General features: G+C 42.9%; 1 protein-coding gene across 4 annotated transcripts in view; it reads right to left on the bottom strand.

Moving 5' to 3' along the window:
* XKR4 (XK related 4) overlaps positions 1 to 20,023 on the bottom strand; it is a 408,833-nt gene that overhangs the window by 148,539 nt on the left and 240,271 nt on the right. For all 4 annotated transcript variants that reach the window (XR_004185812.1, XR_004185811.1, XR_002523805.2 and 1 more), the window contains exon 2: positions 15,967 to 16,166. Coding sequence is in view for 1 of the 4 variants with exons in the window: in XM_021942325.2 (XP_021798017.1) it covers positions 15,967 to 16,166 (200 nt within the window). In the remaining 3 variants the exon portion in view is untranslated. The remainder of the gene's footprint in view (positions 1 to 15,966; positions 16,167 to 20,023) is intronic.

Raw genomic sequence — 20,023 nt, 5'->3', positions numbered from 1 at the left:
CGCACTCCAGCCTGGGCGACAGAGCAGACTCCGTCTCAAAAAAAAAAAAAAAAAGTTTTTGGATGTTGGCCAGGTGCGGTGGCTCACGCCTGTAATCCTAGCACTTTGGGAGGCCAAGGTGGGCATATCACTTGAGGTCAGGAGTTTCAGACCAGCCTGGCCAACATGGTGAAACCCCATCTCTACTAAAAATACAAACATTAGCTGGGTGTGGTGGTGCGTGCCTGTAATCCCTGCTACTCGGGAGGCTGAGGCAGGAGAATCCCTTGAACCCAGGAGGTGGCAGTTGCAGTGAGCCAAGATCACGCCACTGTACTCCCGACTAGGCGACAGAGTGAGACTTCATCTAAAAAAAAAAAAAAAAAACCAAAAGTTTTTGGAGTTTTCGAGTCTTGTTAGTCTTGTAGTCTCTGAGACTTTTTCTACAGCTGAGTTATGAGCTGTGGAAATTTAAGATCACAATGAAAGTGCTGACAAAACCTTAGCCAGGCAGAGCTCAGCAGGCCCTGTCCTTCTGCAATCAGGGCTCATTGTGAGCTTTGAAGAGTGAATCTCCATGTGATTTTATCCTAACAAACGTTTACATACCAATTGAATCAGCTTCTCTCTCCCAACCCCCTTGCATCTGTTCTGACAGTTTGCAGGGCTCTCTCTATTCCACACATATATCCTCTTGTGTATGAGCAGTACACTAGGGGGGAAAAGCTGTTTTAAAATCATTCAGTAGGAAGTGATCCTGGTTCTTTAGTTCTGCTGAGTCATCAAGAAAATATTAGCTTACCTGTCTGAGGAATACTTTTAAAATCAGTCTAATAGCAATCTGCTGAATAAATGCAAAATACATTTATACCCTAGAATATACACTTCATGATGTGAAAACTATTTAAGAGATTGTGGAAGCTTCCCTTACCCACCCACCTACCCAATCCAATCCAAATTGGGTCACAAAATCCTGATCCTGTAACTGCCTGTGGCTTTCTAGGAAAAAAAAAAAAAAAAAAGCTATTTGGGAAAGTACCACAATAAGCCACTTTTGAATTTTTTATTAAGTTGACCTTACCCATCTTCCCTTTTGTCCTTGCTCGGCAAGCATTCTGCTTACCATTCCCATGGTTATTTTTAGTGTTTAGAAATAATAATTACAGTGTGTTGATATTCGGTCAAAGCAAACATCAGCTCTAAGTTCCCACACTGGCTAAAGGTCAGGTGAATGGGAGATAAATGTGGGCTTCTGTTTCCTCTAAGGTGTGAAGTGCTAACACATTACTGAAATTTGGGGAGGTTAGAGGCTGGCAAAGGAAGACACCACAGGAAAGGCCAACAAGCAGCCAGTGTTTGGGGCACCATTCCTTGCAGACAGGTCCTTATTGATGCTTCTTTGTTCCAAACAGGATTGAACTGACTGCTCTAGATCTTTCCTCCAGCTCTCCTCTTCCCATAGCCATAGCACATGTGACTAATTACACTGTCCACCACATCCATGACCCAGCTCCTCTCCCTGTGCCTGAACATGCCTGTGTGCTCACCATACCTCAGAGGGAAGGAGAGGCAGGAGAGAGGAGAAATACTGAGTGGAAAAATACCAAGATTTATGCTTGATTATTGGAGATAATTAAGTAGAACCTAAAAATAGGCCCCTTATTTCATATTATGTTCAAAATGATTCAAATTCAAAGCTATTCACAGCTGTGCTGGGGGTTGATATACCATAGAGCTGATTTCAAGCACTTGAATCAATGATAAGTAGAAGAAGCTTCTTTCTGTTCTTCTAAGTATAACTTGGGGTGGTACCATGACTCAGAGACTACTGAATGTGAAATAAAGAGATCAATAATATCATTACCCCCATGACACCCATCATTTATTCTGCCAATACTTTTAAATAAAGTGGAGCCATATGGCCAACACGCCATGTGAGTTTTGTGATTCTCTCCTTATGAAGTTGTTGGTGATGAGTCTTTAAAATTGAACTCCATGAATGTATTGATTAAGCAGACTAGTGGTTTACTATTTTATTGATCTACTTGCTGATATTGCCAAGTATCCCAAGGACTGAACAATGCAAAGACAGACTCAAAAGTCAGAAATGCAGGAAAATAGGTTGTGGTACTTTAAAAAGTATATATGCAAGGATTTACTCTGACACCAAACACCTCTTTCAAGTGTTGGGAATAAATCTAATTATGTGCTGTCAATAACATCAGCAATTCCATTGCTTTGTGGAGACTGATCACCAGCATTGCTGCACAGACACAGGCACAGACCAGTCCAATGGCCTCCCCAGTCTGGTTTTGTTCACGTTGCTATCTTTTCCTTACAGAATATCATTTCTCCTGACAAAGTATTGGGCATCATTTGTGGCCCAGCTCAAAGGCCACTATTTTCACAAAAACTTTCCTGATTCCACACTCCCTGATGTCCTCCTCCTTCAAACATCAATAGCATGGCATTGCTGCTTCCCCTGTACCATTCTGCATATGAGATTGCTCGGTGTCACCAAAGGACCTCAAAGTGACCACCACTAGGACACAGCACACTGACTTCTAATAATGTTTTGGTCTTTCTTTTCCATTAGACTGAAATTTTGGAGAGCAGGGGCTGTGTCTTCGTATCTGTCTTGCCTAGCATAGGGCCTTGTCACATATCAGGCATCCGTTCTTGCTTCTATTCAACAAACACCCAGGATCGCCCGCTCTGTGCCGAGTGTGTGGTTCCACTGTGTTGGGAAGGAATGTGCGAGTGCCCTGGAGTGCTGGCCTCATCGCGCTGCCAAGCTTGTTTGTGCATCTCAACGGAATTTTCCAGCACCTGGCAGGGAGGAGCTGCCATCTTTCTTTTATCCCCTGAGGGCTTAGCACTAAGTGCTATTGGATAAATGTAATATGTTTAGAAAGACAAAGAAAAAAATCATAACTCTCCAATGTAGGGGCTGCTGCTCCTAATGTTTCTAAGTTTGCTTCTTCACAACTTCTCATTGGTCAGACTTTTGTGAAGTGTTTTGAGGAGCTTATGTCTACTCTCCTTATAATTTTGGTTCAAATCAAGTCTCTGATGAAGCTGCTCTTACAATTTTGTTTCATCACTAATGAACTACTGCTACTTAATCGATTTAATAAAGCTTATTATGAAGGCGGATACAATAAAGTAACAAGGGAAGAAATTAGAACACTTCTGAGAATGATGCCCTTTACATTCAGAGGAGCCACTATTAAGAGCTCTTCCTAAATCTCAGGGGAGTTGCCCCACGCTCAACCTTTGTCACCTTTATTGACCTCACTGACTTCCTAAGCATTTGTATCAGAAACCTGAGATGTTACAGTGCTCTTCATAGTCATCAGAATGACCAGTTTGACATTATATAATAAAAAACTTTGAAAGCCTGCTTGCCTTTGAATCCAGCAGTTTCACTTTCAGGTATTTATTTTTAAGAAATAATTAAGGCTTGCTGCAAAGATTTAGTGTTTTTTATTTGTTTGTTTGTTTTGTTTTGTTTTTTCCCTATAGATGGTGGTCTCGCTCTTTCACCCAGACTGGAGTGCAGTGGTACAATCATAGCTCACTGTAGCCTTGAACTCTTTGGCTTAAGTAATCCTCCTGCCTCAGCCTCCTGAGTAGCTGGGACTGCAGACGTGTGCCAGTGGAGCCAGTTACGATTTAGTTCTTAATATGTTTATCATAGCATTATTTATTACAGCAAATATATATAACTTATGATTTCAGAAATAGAAAATTACTCAAAAAGAAAAGGATAATCCATATATTGGTATACTATGTGGTCATTAAAAATGAAGAACTATATATATTATTATGCATATATGTTTGTGATATGTTATTAAAAAAGGATACAAACTGGTATCCAATATTGATTCTATTTTAATGTAATATATTAAAACATTAAATAAGTTTACACAGATAAGCAACAAAATATAACTTTTAATTATTTCTTAGGTGCAAGATTTTTATTCTCTTTTGCTTCCTTCCTTCCTTCCTTCCTTCCTTCCTTCCTTCCTTCCTTCCTTCCTTCCCTTTCCTTCTCTCTCTTTCCCCTTCCTTCTCTCCCTCCTTCTCTCCTTCCCTTTTCTTTCTTTCTTTCCTTTTCTTTTTTTTCTTTCTCTCTCTTTCCTCCCCTCCCCTCCCTTTCCCTTCTCTTCCTCCTCTCCTCTCCTCTCCTCTCCTCTCCTCTCCACTCCTCTCCTCTCCTCTCCTTTCCCTTCCTTTCCTTTTCTTTCTCAGCATCATGCTTGTGCCCTAGGCTGGAGTGCAGTGGCATGGTCTCGGCTCACTGCAGCCTCAAGAGATCCTCCCACCTCAGCCTCATAAGTAGCTGGGACTACATGAATGCACCACCACAACTGGCTAATTTCTTTTCTCTTTTGTAGAGATGGGGTCTCGCTGTGTGGCTCAGGCTGGTCTCAAACTCCTGACCTCAAGCAATCCTCCTGCCTTGGCCTCCCAAAGTGCTGGGATTATAGGTGTGAGCCACCATAACCAGCCAAGATTTTCATTTCTGAGTAGCAGGAAGGTGATTTATACTTTCTCCTTTGTGCATATTTGGGTTTTCTATTTTATCTTTAATAGTATGTGTAATAGGGAATAAAAGTTAATATTTTAAAAATTCCAAATATGTAGAAGTTTTACAAATATGGTATTTGGAGGAGGGGAACTTATATTGTGTCTTTTCGTCTATATAAAATAACACTATGACATCCCACAGGAACTTGTGAGCAGTCTGTATTGGCTAGTCCAACTGAAAAGCCAATACACACTGAAGTAGCTTCTGAAGATGGTGCAAATCTGCCAGCATTCTTCAGTCAGAGGCCTTTTGAGCGCCTTCCGTGTTATAGGCCTTTTCCTGTACTCCTTGCTTCATGGCGCTCACCCTGTAGTAAAGGTGATGAGAAGAATAATAAAACATATGGACGAATAGAATTTCAAATGGCCAAAGAGAAAATCACTCAGAGTAAGTAGATGGGGGTGTCTGTTGGAAGGGGAAGAGCTGTGTGTTTTAGGAGTGATGTTGGAGTCCCATCCTGATTGGAGAGGGATGAGGTATGTGAAGCCCTGGGGGAGTGAAAGGGCAATGAGCCAGCAAATGCAGGGTCCCTGATGGGGCAGCAGCCAGGGCCTGCCTCAGAGACAGAGGATGGCCAGACAGAGCTGCTGGGCTCGCAGGAGCCAGTGGGAGAGCAGGGAGACTTGGAGGCTGCACAGCAGGGGCCTTGTCACATGCCTGTCAGCAGTTTGTACTTCATTTAATTGCAGCAAGAAGTCCCCAGGGAGTTTTAAAGAGAGCAGTGAAGTGATAGAAAGATCGCTGTGGGCTAGGCACCGTGGCTTATACCTGTAATCCCAGCACTTTGGGAGGCCGGTGGATCACCTGAGGTTGGGAGTTCAAGACCAGCCTGGCCAACATGGTGAAACCCCGTGTCTACTGAAACTACAAAAATTAGCCGGGTGTGGTGGTATGTGCCTGTAGTCTCAGCTACTTGGGAGGCTGAGGCATGGGAATTGCCTGAACCCTGGAGACAGAGGTTGCAGTGAGCCGAGATTGTGCCACTGCACTCCAGCCTGGGTGACAGAGTGAGACTGTCTCAAAAAACAAAAAACAAAAAGAAAACAAAAAAAAAAATAAACAAAACAAAACACAACGCTATGGCTGCTGTATGGTGTGTACGCTGTGGGAAAGGGTGAAGGGGGACACCAGTTCACTGGAGAAGGGTAACTGAGCTGGTGTTTGGAAAGGGTGTTATCAGCGGGGGCGGCAAAGAGTGGTCGGATTTGGGATGTGTTTTGGAGGTGGAGCAGACAGGACTTGCTGATGGACTGGATCGGGCGTGAGGAAAAAGAAGAATGAAAGATACTTTTCAGTTTGATTATTATCAGGAGACGCAAATTAAAGTCACATTGAGATGCTAACCCATGGGTCAAATTCAGAGGACTCACAATGCCACGTTTTGGAGTGCATTTGGAGCAATCTCCAGACATACACTGCTGGTAGGAATATAAATTGGTACGAGCACTTTGGAAAACTCCATGGCGTCATCTACTCACATTCAGTGTGCCTGTCTGTACCCCATGACTCAGCAATTTCACTCTTAGGTATGAATCCAGAAGTAATAGGTGTGCATGTGTATTAAAGACATATTAAAAACACTCAACAGTAACATTAACCATAATACTCTTAAGCTGAAAACAAACCAGTGTCTATCAACAACCACAAAATGGACAGAGATTTAGTCTTACAATAAATTATTGTAGAGCAATGAAAATGAATGGGTTATAGTTACATGGAATTATATCTCACAAGCACAACACTGAATGAAAGAATCCAGAAACACACACACACACACACACAAATGTATGTTTACAGAGGTGAAAAACCTGCAAAACGAATTTTTTCAAATAGTGATCACATGTAGAATGGCGGGCACACAGGCAAGGAGCGGGTAAGAGCAGGGCTCCTGGGATGCTGAAAATGTTCTTCCTTTGACCTTGGGAATTAGTTTCTCACAACTGTGTACTTTTCTGTATATATGTTATACTTAACACACAATGTTTAAAAATTACGAAATAAGGCCGGGCGCGGTGGCTCAAGCCTGTAATCCCAGCACTTTGGGAGGCCGAGACGGGCGGATCACGAGGTCAGGAGATCGAGACCATCCTGGCTAACATGGTGAAACCCCGTCTCTACTAAAAAATAAAAAAAACTAGCTGGGCGAGGTGGCGGGCGCCTGTAATCCCAGCTACTCGGGAGGCTGAGGCAGGAGAATGGCGTAAACCCGGAAAGCGGAGCTTGCAGTGAGCTGAGATCCGGCCACTGCACCCCAGCCTGGGCGACAGAGCGAGACTCCGTCTCAAAAAAAAAAAAAAAAAAATATGAAATAAAAACAGAGGCTAGGAAGTGAGAAAGTGGAGACAGAGGATAAGATGAATTTTTCACAGTTTGTGAAGAGCAAGAAAGTAATGTGGTCGTGGGTGGTGGCATGGGTCCATTTTTTCTTGATTACAGCATGTTTGTTTGTGTGATGATGGCAGTGATGCAGAAGCGAGGAAAAACTGATAATGCAGAATAGGGAGAGAGAGGCTAATTCCACGAACAGGATGCTTGAGCAGGTGGCAGTGGACTCCAGGGTAGAAGAGATGGACTTTAGCTGGGAGGCAGCATGTTCTCAGAGGAAAGGCAGGACATATGCCTGAGAAAATAAAATAGCTCTTGTTTTATTGCTTCTATTTTCTTACTGAAATCAGGTTACGAATACTGGAGGCAGAACGTTGCAATGTGAGGCCACCAGAGAAAGTAGGAAGCAGTTCATTTTGGAGCAGGAAACGGAATTTCAAGGGGGACATAAGGTAGGCTTGCTGGACAATGTTGAGTGGCCATATGAGGTCTGTGGTCACACATTTAAGGAAGGACATGTCCGTTGCCAGACTTGGCTGCCTGGGCGTTTTCATGACACAACCTCCATGATCTAGAGCGTCTGCCTTTGTCTCATGCCATGGCCTTTCAGGACTTCACCTCCAGCTGTTACTCAGAAATAGCTTTAACAAGCTTGGTTATCAAGTTTCTCAGCTGGGAGCAGACACAAGTCACAAAACAGAATGGGGAGTGTGTGCCAGCTCCCTCCACCCGAAAGGGGGGATTCTGCAGACCCCTTTCCGGACTCCCTGACTGACTGGCAGTCCAGTAGGTTCTGCCAATAGGTGGCACTGGTGGGAGGTTGGAAGGTGGGAGGAGAGGAGAAGAGACTTTCTGGTTTCCTCTACAGATCAGCATCCTATTATCACTGGGCCTCCACAGCGCCTGGCTCCAGCCCACTGCTGCTTTTGGCATTCCCGGCCCCAGCCTCGTCCCAGCCCAGGGGAGGCAGCAGCAGCCGGCCTGTGCCAGGAATGTTCCAGGTGAGCCCCACTCCCTCGCTGCCTGGCTGGCTCTGCAGCAGTCCCCGCAGCTGCTAGGTTGCACCCCTTCTGTCACCCAGCACTCCTCAGGCAGTAGCTTTCCCTAGAAGTCTGAGCCCTCTTCCTTCACTCCGCTAGCCCTACAGATAAGAGCTTCTTCCTTCAGTTGTGAAATCTCTTGATTTCATGGGTATGGCTTTTCATCCTCTCACCCTCCCAGCACCTGTGCCGCCCATTCCTCAATCTAAATCTCTCTCTCTTTTTTTTTTTTTTTGAGATGAAGTTTCACTCTTGTTGCCCAGGCTGGAGTGCAATGGTGCGATCTCGGCCCACTGCAACCTCCACCTCCCGGGTTCAAGCGATTCTCCTGCCTCAGACTCCCAAGTAGCTGGAATTACAGGCACGCGCCACCACGTCTGGTTAGTTTTTTTGTATTTTTAGTAAAGACGGGGGTTTCTCCATGTTGGTCAGGGTGGTCTCGAACTCCCAACCTCAGGTGATCTGCCCGCCTTGGCCTCCCAAACTGCTCAGATTATGGGCGTGAGCCACCACCTCCAGCTCCCTTCTTTTAAAATAGCTAACACGTTCTACTTTCCTGGTCTGGGGTAGTATGCTACTTCATACATCATCACAAAAAGCAAAATCCAGCAGCTAATGACCTGCCAGACAGCAACAAAGCCCAGTGGTTTGGATCAACTGAAGACTGTGCGTGCCACCCGAGTGAGCACGGTGCCTGGAGGACCAGCAGCAGGCAGCGCGCACAGCAGGCTGCGGGGGAGTGGAGCCGGCTGCAGCCTCATGCTCCACATCCCAGGGCAGCCAGAAGGTCCTCCCAGGGGTCCTGAGGCTGTGATGCAACCGGATTAAACACACCACTTTGCTCTGGTCCTACTCAATTTTTCAAAAGCTGTCAACGTACATTTCATAGAAACAACTCTCTTTCACAGTATATTTCATCAGCTTTTCTATTAATAACACTAACTAAACTAAATTGAACTAATTAATCCAACTAATTAAACTATGTAATGCAAACCTAAGTTTACAATAAAATGGACATTGGCCGGGCATGGTGGTTCAAGCCTGTAATCCCAGCACTTTGGGAGGTTGAGGTGGGCACATCACCTGAGGTCAGGAGACCAGCCTGGCCAGCATCTCTACTAAAACTACAAAATTAGCTGGGCGTGGTGGCGGGAGCCTGTAATTCCAGCTACTCAGGAGGCTGAGGCAGGAGAATTGCTTGAATACAGGCGGCAGAGGTTGCAGTGAGCCAAGATCACACCACTGCACTTCAGCCTGAGCAACAGAGCAAGACTCTGTCTCGATAAACAAACAAACAAACAAACAAAACCAACAATAAGAAGGACATTGAAAGAAACGGTTTCAGACACCCAACTTGACTCTGGCTGAGTGCATAGCTCAACTGGAGAAGACAACTCTGCCTGGTGACTAAAAACAACCTGCTTGGCATGAATATTCAATGTCCTGGGGGCATCAGGGAGAACCCTCTACAGAAGGAGTAGGGCATGGCCTGAGTGGAGCTGGAGAGGAGGGCTCTTCCCGTAGGAGTCTCCCGCTGATGAGCATCCTTCCAGCTGAGGCGGTGGGCCCTGGGGTGGAATGTGCTAGGAAAGTTGGATTTGAGCAAAGACTCGCGCGTCAGGTTGAGGGCGGGGGCAGATGTCCTTGATGCTGCCTTCCTGCTCCTTCCAGCACCATCAAGGACGTCAGAACTGTCCGATAGGAACTCTGTGATTCAATCCATCAGAACAGTCTGACGATGGACACGGCTGCTCAGGCAGAGGCTGCCTGGCCCCTTCCCGGAGCAGGTGAGCTGGAAGTGCTGTAAGCTCCTCTCTCGCTTTAAACTAATTAACCTAACTAATTAAACCAGATTATTGATCCTCTACAAAATGGCACCACTCAGTCCAGAATGCACCCAGATAAATGGGTGTTTCTAAATACGTTCTGTCATGTTGTTTATAGTGTCACATTATAAACTTCTAGTAAAAAGTGAACTTCTTTAGTACAAATAAATGTTGCACAGAGCTTCACACACCATCATGCACAAACAGGCTTTCAATAAATGTGTTAATTAACTACGATAATAGCAACTGCAGAGGAGGCAGATCCAGAGGGACTTGGAGCCTAGACCCCTCACAGACTGGCACTCTCGCCTGCACTCTTCCCCATCTGCAGAATCCAGAGGTAGGGGCAGGCACATTAGAAGACAGTGGTGTGGGGCAAGGGAGGAAGGCCTTGGGCATGGGGGTGACTGGGATTTTCTCTAACCCAGGTCACTTAAAGCTGGCTGGGACCTGTCTCCACCCACTTCACGATGAGGTGGGGCAAGTTGCAAGTCAGTGTGAGGTCTCAAGAGTGCTCACCAGGAGAGGACAAATGGGGTGTTTTTCACAATTCAGGTATTTCTTGGTTACCCTGGTTAGCAGGTAACAGTGTTTGCCAGATATTTGAAGACAACTTTACTTCTAACTCCCTGTGGAGTTAGAGGATGCAAGACAGGAGAGGAATAATTAGAAACCCTTTCCAACTCCCCGTTTCCTCCCTTCCTTTCACAAAATATTCAGGATAAACTATTGGCAAAAGGAGTTTTATTCATATTTTTCTGGAATATGAAGGAATGAGAAGTAGGTGTTTTTTGTTTTGTTCAGTAAAGCTTTCCTGGGCACATACATGGCCTGTGGGATGGCATTTGTTGGTAACTCACTCAGCATACCCCAGCTAAATACACTTAGGGTGTAGGATGAGATTTTCCATTAATGATAAGGTAGCAATTGGAAACAAAGAATGAAAGCCTTCTGGAAAAAGCAGAAACATTTAGGCTGGCAGATTGGCACTCAACCAATTCATCTAGTGAAGGCCAGATTTTTGTTTGTTTGTTTTACTTAGATGGTTCCTCTACAAGGAAGCGTTATTTCCGCACAATGGTTCCCTGTGCAGCCAGGTGACTGTGCTGTATGCAGCTTGGGCTGTGGCTTATATACCCTCATTGTGAGCATCGACCATGTGCCATTATTCTACACGGTGTTCCAGGCCGCTCTGGGGAGTACACCCTTGGACCCCAGGGAGCTCTGAGCAAAACTGTATTGCTGAGGAAGGCTGTGTGCAGCTGTCTGTACGTGAATTGGTATCTTCTCTGCCAATCATGGGTCTTTGCAACCAAAATAAACTATTCATAATACGACAATCACAAAACTAAAACTGACTGCGCATTTTACAGGTTCTTGGGGTCATCAAAAAGTCCCGATGAGGTAACTCGGACCATGAACTTTTTACCTTTGCTGGCGTCATTTAGACAGACATGGAGGTCTGAAATTCTGGGTAACTTATCTTAAGCTGTCTTTGTTTTTTGCAGTCTGAAGACTTTTTAACTTGATTGTCCTCCACCATTTCAGGCTTAAAATATCTAAAATGCTCTCCCCCTAAGTGGCTGCTCCTGCTGACCTGCTTGGTTTTATTGTCACCAGGTTCTCTCTCAGTCAAATGGACTCAAGCTTCGTTCTCTTTTGGTCCATGCTCTGTCCATCAAAAGACCTGACCATTCTCTCTTCACAATGTTTCTTGCACTTCCTTTCTAACACACACCCCTTAATTCAGGGTTCATGAGCTCAAATTTGAACTATTTTTCCCGTTTTCACATGCCATCAAATTCTTCACCTGATTCTAAAACTTTCCTGTTCTAAAACTCAGGCCACACCTGAGACCTATTCAGTGAGAATTTGCGTTTCCATAAGATTCCCTGGTAGATTTCTGCAAGATCAAGCCGAAGAAGCCCTATGCGCTGGGCCAAGGGTCTGCCGAATCCTTTGTGTGTACTCTCTCATTTAATCTCGAGGATCCTATGAATTAGCACTATTACTATCCCTCAGTATTCATGGGCAAATTGAAGCTTAACAACAATAAGAAAATTACCTGAGGTCGGGGGCTGAAGTTCAGGATACCTTGAGGAAATACTAATGCGGAAATAAAAATGTGAATGAGCAGTTAGGACTGGATACGCTGAAGAGGTGAAGCTGAATTCTGTAGGATGAGTAAGAACTAGACAGGCTAAGAGAGAGGGGACGAGAATATTCTGGAGAGGTTAATAACAGGTGCAAAGGCCTGGAGGTGGGAGAGAAATGGGAACATTTTCAGAAGAGAGAGGAGTGCAGTGTGGTTGCAGAGCAGTGACTAATGAGGAGAAGGCTGTGACACAAAGGCCTTGGAACTTGCTCAGGAATCTTGTTTAATTTTAATGAGTGTCAAGGGGAACACTGAAGTGGTTTAGATTAGAGTCTAAGCAGCTCTAGGACCATTCCAAGGAGAAGGGAATGAAGAGGGCAGGGGTGAGGATGAAGCTGTGGGCCAGCCACAGGGGTCTGGGTTGGGGTGCATGTGATCCGGCCGGGGGAGCACAGTAGAAATGAGGTGAAATGAATGAGTGTGAGATTTTGCTTGAAGATACAACTGACAGGCCTCAGACCACATCTTCCTTAGCATCTTTGTCGCCCTCACTAAACAGGTAGAGAGCAGCGCTCTCCACGTGGACACTAACAGAAATGCCACGGTCCATCTCCACTGTCGAGTGGGGTCTCCCTCCCTCCTTCTCCCCATCCCATTTTCCTTCCTGCCTGCTGTCCTCTCCCCGTCTTAACACCCCTCTCTCCTCTCTCCTTCTCTCTTCGTGACGATATGGGATTGGGACTGGAAAACCATAACGGCGTGTAAACTGGAAACTCTCTGGAAGTACAGAGAGCACTACCCTGTGCAGGTACAGCCGTGCATGCAGTCAGGCCTCCTGGTGTGTATCTTACACTCCGCAGGGAGCTGGCTCTGGGACATCCCAGATCCCGTGGAGAGCAGCTGCTGCCCTATAATATGTCCAAGGTGACTGTGGAGTGTGAAGAGCTGGATGTTCAGGTTCAAGACTCAGCTTTACCCTCATTCCTGCTCTCAGAACAGACTCCAAACTGTCCCTCCTGGGCCAGTGCCAATGGAGGAACAATTATGCTCCAACAGTTCTCCCTGAGCCTGTCAGCCTCCAGCATGAGGAGGCTCCTCTGACTAAGTGACTCCATAAGGAAGGAGAAGCAGAAAGATTTTCACAGCAGCTGACAGTGTTCTAGGGCTACCCAGCTTCCACAAAGAGAATACAATTTCTAGCATCAGTTATAAAATGTCATATTTCTTGTCTGATTTTTCTTATTGTTTTAAAAACACTGCAGAGAGTGGTGGATGGTTGAAGTTGGGTTTAAAGAGCAATTTTCCTTCTATCCTAAAAAACAGTAATTTTAGACAGTCACATGCAGAGTGATCATTCTCTCCCTGCTAAATAAGAATGGTTTAGAGATTTTAATTCAGAGCTATCTGCAAATCCTTTACAGATTTCATGCCTATTGATTATTTACATTCAGAGCAGAGGGCTGCGTTTTCACATGTAAATCCCAATAATTTTTTTTAACCATTGAAGATGTTGGAAAATACATGTCAAACTAGGTTATTACATTTATTTTTCTTTTCCTAAAGGGAAACTGCTCTGTTCTTAGAACTCACATCAATTTAATTTATCAGCTGGTTTGTTTGTAAGTGGGATCATCTATCAGCAGAGGGGTATTTAGAAGCCATCCCTCTGAAGACAAGTGTCTCTTCAAAATGCAAAAGGAATCACATGGTGTTTCATGGGCTGGTCTTCCTTGGCTGGAGGGTTTGTCATTGTTTTTTACTGTCAGATATTTTCACTCTTTGTTTTGTAACACAACTGTCTGCCCACCTCCCTTGTTAAAAACCAGTAGCAATAAGATCAAGGTAGTGGGCTTATTCCTCCTTTTGACTCAATGACTTGCACTGATCCTTAGTGATATTTGGATCAACCTATCTTTTGACCACCTTGGGAATGAAACAGAACATAGTTTCCCTACGCCATTCTGAAACTTGATGGCAAGGCTTGCCTTGGCTAAGGATGAGGTCAGGCATTCAGCGCCTACAGTACACCTGACATACTTGTGTCAAGCTTAGTCGGTTAGCTGGGGACACTAGATGTCAGAAAAGAGCCAGAGACTCAGAAAACATAACTCAACACTTGGCTGCTATGTTTAGGATGAATAATCTAATTAAAACTAAGGATTGCATTTTCCACATTTTTTTTCTGTACAATTTTATGTATTGTTCTTAAACTGAAAATGTGACCTCATTTTCTTAGATCCCTCTCTCACCTTCTCTTCTCTATCTCCATCATCTTTGTAAGAAAAACCTCTCCATAATTTTCCAAATATTTTAGAAAACTAGTAGAGACACTCAGTGACCTCAGGCCATCAGAAGGTGACTTGCAACCTTGCACATGTGCTCCTGAATTTTCCCCCTCTACAGAGTTCCCAACTGTATAATTGTACTAAGGAGTTGCCAAGTTGTTCTGGAGATGAGCACTAAATTCTTTGACAGAGATTTACTTTGATGTTGCCTTTCAATTTCATTTGTATTCTGGCTTACAGATCATTTCCTAAAGCATATACCAGGCATTATATGCCTATTGGGAATTCATCGATTCAAAGATTGAATAGAGTTGTCAGGGAGTTTGGAAATCATCCAGTTTAACTTGTGACCTTTACATTTGAGCAACCTGGGGCCCAGAGAGATTAAGTGGCTGTGCAAGGTTTTATAGTGAGGTAGTGAGACAACCAGAGCCCAGGCCTCTGCATGCCTAGCTCATGGTCTTCAACCACCAGACACCACGAAACACAGTCATCCACAACTAATTCACACGGCCTTCTGCCTTCTCCGTGCTTTTCTCTTTTTCTGTGCAAATACTCCACTTTCCTCTTCTCCCAATTTGCTTTCCAGCAGTTGAGAAACATACATCGTGGATCTCTTTGACATTCTTCTCAAACTTCTTGGACCAAAGCTATTCTATTGTGAAACCAGGGTTGGGCCAGGAATCTATGAATAAATGGGTCACCAGCTACCAGTACACATTTTCTCTTTCTTTTCCTATACAGGTAACATGCGCCCTGATTCTGTCCCCCAAACTAAAGCACTCAGCTTAAACTAACATGTTCCATGCCATAAAAAGTTATAAGGACAGTGAGGAGATTCCCCAGACCAACCAGAACAAAACTCAAGTTGGAGCATGACCCACCTTGCACAAGGGAGCAGCATGTGCCCAGAGGGGCGCACAGAGGCCCTGCTGAGATCCAAACAAAATGAGCACCTTACAGTACTTAACTGTTTAACAGCATCTATTTAGTTACAGGATTGACAAATTAATAGGAAATGCTTTCCTTAGAAAATGCTCTCTTATCCATCATCCGTGTGCCCATGTATTCATCTGCCTACCCACCAGTCTGTCTAATCTTGCTAACTTATTCTAGAAAGGATTTGAGCAGCAGGCTCTAAGGAAATGCCTGGAAGCTCTGCTGTAACTGGAATAGTCCTACTGATGAGATCATCAAATATGGAAGAGCACAAAGATATTAATCTGATAATAATATCCATTTTATAAAACATAGTATATAAATATTAATAAACATTGACAACTTTTTTTCCCATATGACCTTCTTTCCTTAAATATTAGGGTAATCTCTACCACTTCCTTTTAATCTCTTTTTCTCATTGTCTCTCTCTCTCTCTCTCTGTCTCTCTTAACATCAAAGGAAATAGTAGGAATTACTCTAATACTATATATACACACACAAATACGTACACACATATGTATATTAGAGAGAGAGAGAGAGAGAGCTACTGCTTTCTTTGCAACTTTTGGAAATTATTCCATTATAAAAACCAGAAAGCCTCAGTTGACTGACTTTATCCCCGTATCGACCAAGTGTAAAATCATAAAGATTTTTTTTCCTACTAAGAGGACAGCTGGAGAGCAAAAATGCCCTGTCTTTCAATTAATCAGTCATGAGAAGCAATGGTAGGAAAACATCATGCATCATTCACAAAACACATGTAAAACAGCAGACATATCACAGGTCTATGTCAACAAAGGGCATTAGGACAGTTGCTCGGATTGTGAGAAAAATAGCCAGTCAATCTTTCCCCAAATTCCAAAACCAAACTGCAAGGCCTTACCTTGGAGGGCCTGTAAGCTATGAGTCTGTACGATAATGCAGAGCTGCAGGACCAGCTGTGGAGCACTTTCCAGAAAGGTGGCTAGCAAATGCAGCATACTCACGTCCGCATACTCATATACCATTTTCCAGTAAAACCTCCATCTGTCATTCTCCCCACTCTGTCGACTTCGAATACCTAAGTATATTGTGTGGAAATATCTAGAAAGAAAACATGGAGAATAAGAAAGAGATGAGTGGTGATAGTTTATAATTCAAACTCCAGGGTTGTTCTTTTCTGCAAGCCACCATATGCAAGCAAGCACAAGAAACAATTACCTCGGGGGCTTATGAGTTAAAGTCCAACGTTAACTGCTGAAGAGTACCCATATTTGTAAATGCTCACTTTGAGAAGTCAGTGCAATATTAGTCCTCATAAAGACATTCTGCTCAATTGCAATATGAAGAAGCGTGAGGTGGAATGTGGTGGAAACTCAAGTGGAGAATGGGTTTGCTACTTTAAAGGTCTACATACATTCTTTTTTGTCAGTTTCTCTATGTGCCCAACAGTGTTCATGAGGGGGTTTCTCCTAGGACACAATGAAAGCCTGAAGTACCAAAATGTATGTGCATGTAAACCTTCTTATGCCTTTAAAAACCACTTTTTATTATTGAAAATTCCAAACATATACAAAAGGAGAAAAAATAAAGTAATGCATCCACTATACCCTTCACTCAGGGTAAATACAGTTGATCCTTGAACAGTGAGGGTTGAGAGTTGAAATGTAGTTTGTAGTAGTTGAATGTAGTTGAAAATCTGCATATAATTTTTGACTCTCCACTTCACTAATAGCCTATAGTTGACTGGAAGCCTTACTGATAACATAAACATCAACACATATTTTCTATGTGTATTATACACTGTATTCCTACAATAAAGTAAGAGAAAAGAAAATATTAAGAAAATCATGAGGAAGAGAAAATATATTAACTATCCATTAAGACAAAGTGGATCATAAATGTCTTCATCATGATCTTTACATTGAATAGGCTGAGGAGGAAGAGGAGAGGTTGGTTTCGCTGTCTCAGGGGTGGTAGAGGTGGAATAAAATCTGCCTATAAGTAGACCTGCATAGTTCAAACTTGTATTGTTTAAGCGTCAACTGGAGTTATCAACATATTGCCAATCTTTTTCATTTGTACCTCCACTTACTTCCTGTCACCAAAATATTTTAAAGCAAATCTCAGGCATCACATTATTTCATCTATAAGCATTTTATTAAAAATAATTTTAAAACCAGTATTGTGATCACACTTACCAATAAAGGCAGTAATTTCTTAATAGTATCAAATACTCAATGTTCATATTTTCCTGATTATCACAATTTTTTAAGTTTGAAATGCAGTCCAAACAGGATCCACATATGATGATTATTTGATATGTATCTTAAGTCCTTTTTACAACATGAATTACCCTTCCATGTCTTTTTAAATTTCTTGTGTATTTTTCATTGTCTTGATTTTAATGATTATATTTGCATGATGTAGTTAACATATCTATCCTTTGTGTTTTCTGCAAATGGGTAATTAGTGTTAGAATTTTGATAAGTTTTAAGTTTGATTGTCTTCGGTGGTGATGTTGTGTACTTTCTTCAGGAAGCACATCAGGATTGGTTGTTCTATTTTATGATCTTACCATATACTGACGATGTTGCAATCAAGGTTGCAAAATGGTGATATTCAGAGTCCATCATTGATCTTCACTTACTTGTTAGAATACTTTTCCAGCTCTCTTGCCAATGTCTCTACAGTATGTGGTTGTCTGGAGCTTGCTCTGTGGTAGATCCCTCAAGAAATGTACATAGAGACAATATTACCTGAACTCTTGCATATTTATAACAGTATGTGGTTATCAATCTTGCCTTGGGCGTGTATAGGCTCTTTTGGTTACACAGACCCGAAAATTTCACAGTTTTAGTTGGAGATTGGTACCCACTCTTAGAGTCTGTGAATGAACTGCATTTACCCAGTGCAAGGATTCTCAGATGCCAAGAGCGAAGGATAGCAGGGATACAGCAAGGAAGTGCAGGAGCAGAAAATCCAAGCAACCTTTTCACCGAAAGGTTAGGCTAGATGGATGTAGAATTCATGCCTATTCCATGCAAGGTCCAAGATCTGCAATTTATTTATTTGAGCACTTTAACTCTGTCACTTCGTTGTTTACTAGCCTCGTGTTCTTATGGAAAAGTCTGAAAGAAATCTGACGTTCATTCTCTTATAAGCTACTTGATCTTTTTGCTTGGATGTCCCAAGCATATTCTGTTTCTTTTTAGAGATCTATGGTTTTATTAGAATGTATCTTGATATCGGCTGTTCTGCATCAATTTTCTGAAGAATGTGATATGTATCTTCATTATGTAGCTTCAGGTTCCCATGTGTATTTTTAATTTTTCTTGAATGATAGCATTCAGTATTTTTTCTAATCCATCGCTTTGTCTTTCTTCTTGGAGGCCTCCTATTCATTATATATGCTATATCTTCTTTATTCTGTGTCTAACAGTTTCTCTTGAATCCTTCTAATCTCAAATTTCTTCTTGATTTTAAATTTTTTCCTCCTCTTCATCTTCTACTCATCTTCTAATTATGGTGTATATATAGTGCCATATCCCTTCTAGTTGAGTTTTCATTTCTGTCCTGCTTTTTTTCTTTTTTTTTTTTAATATAAAATTCTAGGCCGGGCATAGTGGCTCACACCTGTAATCCCAGCACTTTGGGAGGCCGAGGTGGGTGGATCACCTGAGGTCAGGAGTTCAAGACCAGCCTGACCAATATGATGAAATCTCTCTCTATTAAAAATACAAAAAGTATGAGATCACCTGGACACGGGAAAGGGAACATCACACACCGGGGCCTATTATGGGGAGGGGGGAGGGGGGAGGGGGGAGGGATGGCATTGGGAGTTATACCTGATGTAAATGACGAGTTGATGGGTGCAGCACACCAACATGGCACATGTATACATCTGTAACAAACCTGCACATTGTGCACATGTACCCTAGAACTTAAAGTATAATAAAAAAATACAAAAATTAGTCGGGCTTGGTGGTGCATGCTTGTAATCCCAGCTACTCAGGAGCCTGAGACAGGAGAATCACTTGAACCCGGGAGGCGGAGGTTGCAGTGAGCCGAGATCGCGCCATTGCACTTCAGCCTGGGCAATAAGAAAGAAACTCCATCTCCAGGGGGGGAAAAAAAATTCTATTCTGATGAGTTCTATCCATCATCCTTTGTATCATATATTACTTTTTTCTACTTATTTCTTTTACAAATTTTTCTAATTCTGATTTATATTATTCTTCATAGCTTTTACAATTTAAAAACTTTCTTTCAGCTCATTTAGAAGTATTTGCTTATGATTTTCATCCATTTTGTTCATGTTTGTGTGTTTCCTTTTTTTGTTTCATTGTCTACAGAAACATCATTAGTTTTCTTACTTTCTTTTCATTGTAATAATTGGTAATTTTCTTGTTGTTAAGTTTTAAAAGTTAGTTTAGTTTCCTATACTTTTAGGAGGGATGAGTGGGCCAGGATAGCTGAGCTGGTTTCACAGCTCTAACACACTCTTCTGGCGTTCTCATGAGTGGTAAACAGAATCACTTGTTACTTTCTGCTATCAGCTGCCTCTGCTCCTCCCTGCTTTTATTTGGACATTCTCTTTCATCTCTCGTGGTTGTCCCTGTGCTGCTCAGTTTGGAATCTGTTCCCAGCAGATTCTCCTCAGTATGGAGACTTGTTTGGGAAAGGCCTTCAGTTTCTTAGTTAATGGGATTAAAGGACACAGCCCGCTCCAGTAGCATCAGATTTGGTTGCACTGTGGCTTCCTTGGACTCACCCCTGCATTGGATTATTGAGAACACCCTCCCTCCACACCTCTCCTGCTCCTCTGAGCTTGGTTCAGGGCACTTCCCAGGGAGTGTCTGGTTCTCAGGGTCTTCCCTCTACTTTCTCCTGCATGGTTGTTGATATCACATTGGCTCTTACATGTTGTCACTAATTTGTCTCTAGGTAATTACGAGGGT

This window comes from Papio anubis, chromosome 8, assembly GCF_008728515.1.
Source record: "Papio anubis isolate 15944 chromosome 8, Panubis1.0, whole genome shotgun sequence".
Classification (NCBI taxonomy): Eukaryota; Metazoa; Chordata; class Mammalia; order Primates; family Cercopithecidae; genus Papio; species Papio anubis.
The sequence above is the reverse complement of the archived record's forward strand: the minus strand, read 5'-3'. Positions and strand labels throughout refer to the sequence as shown.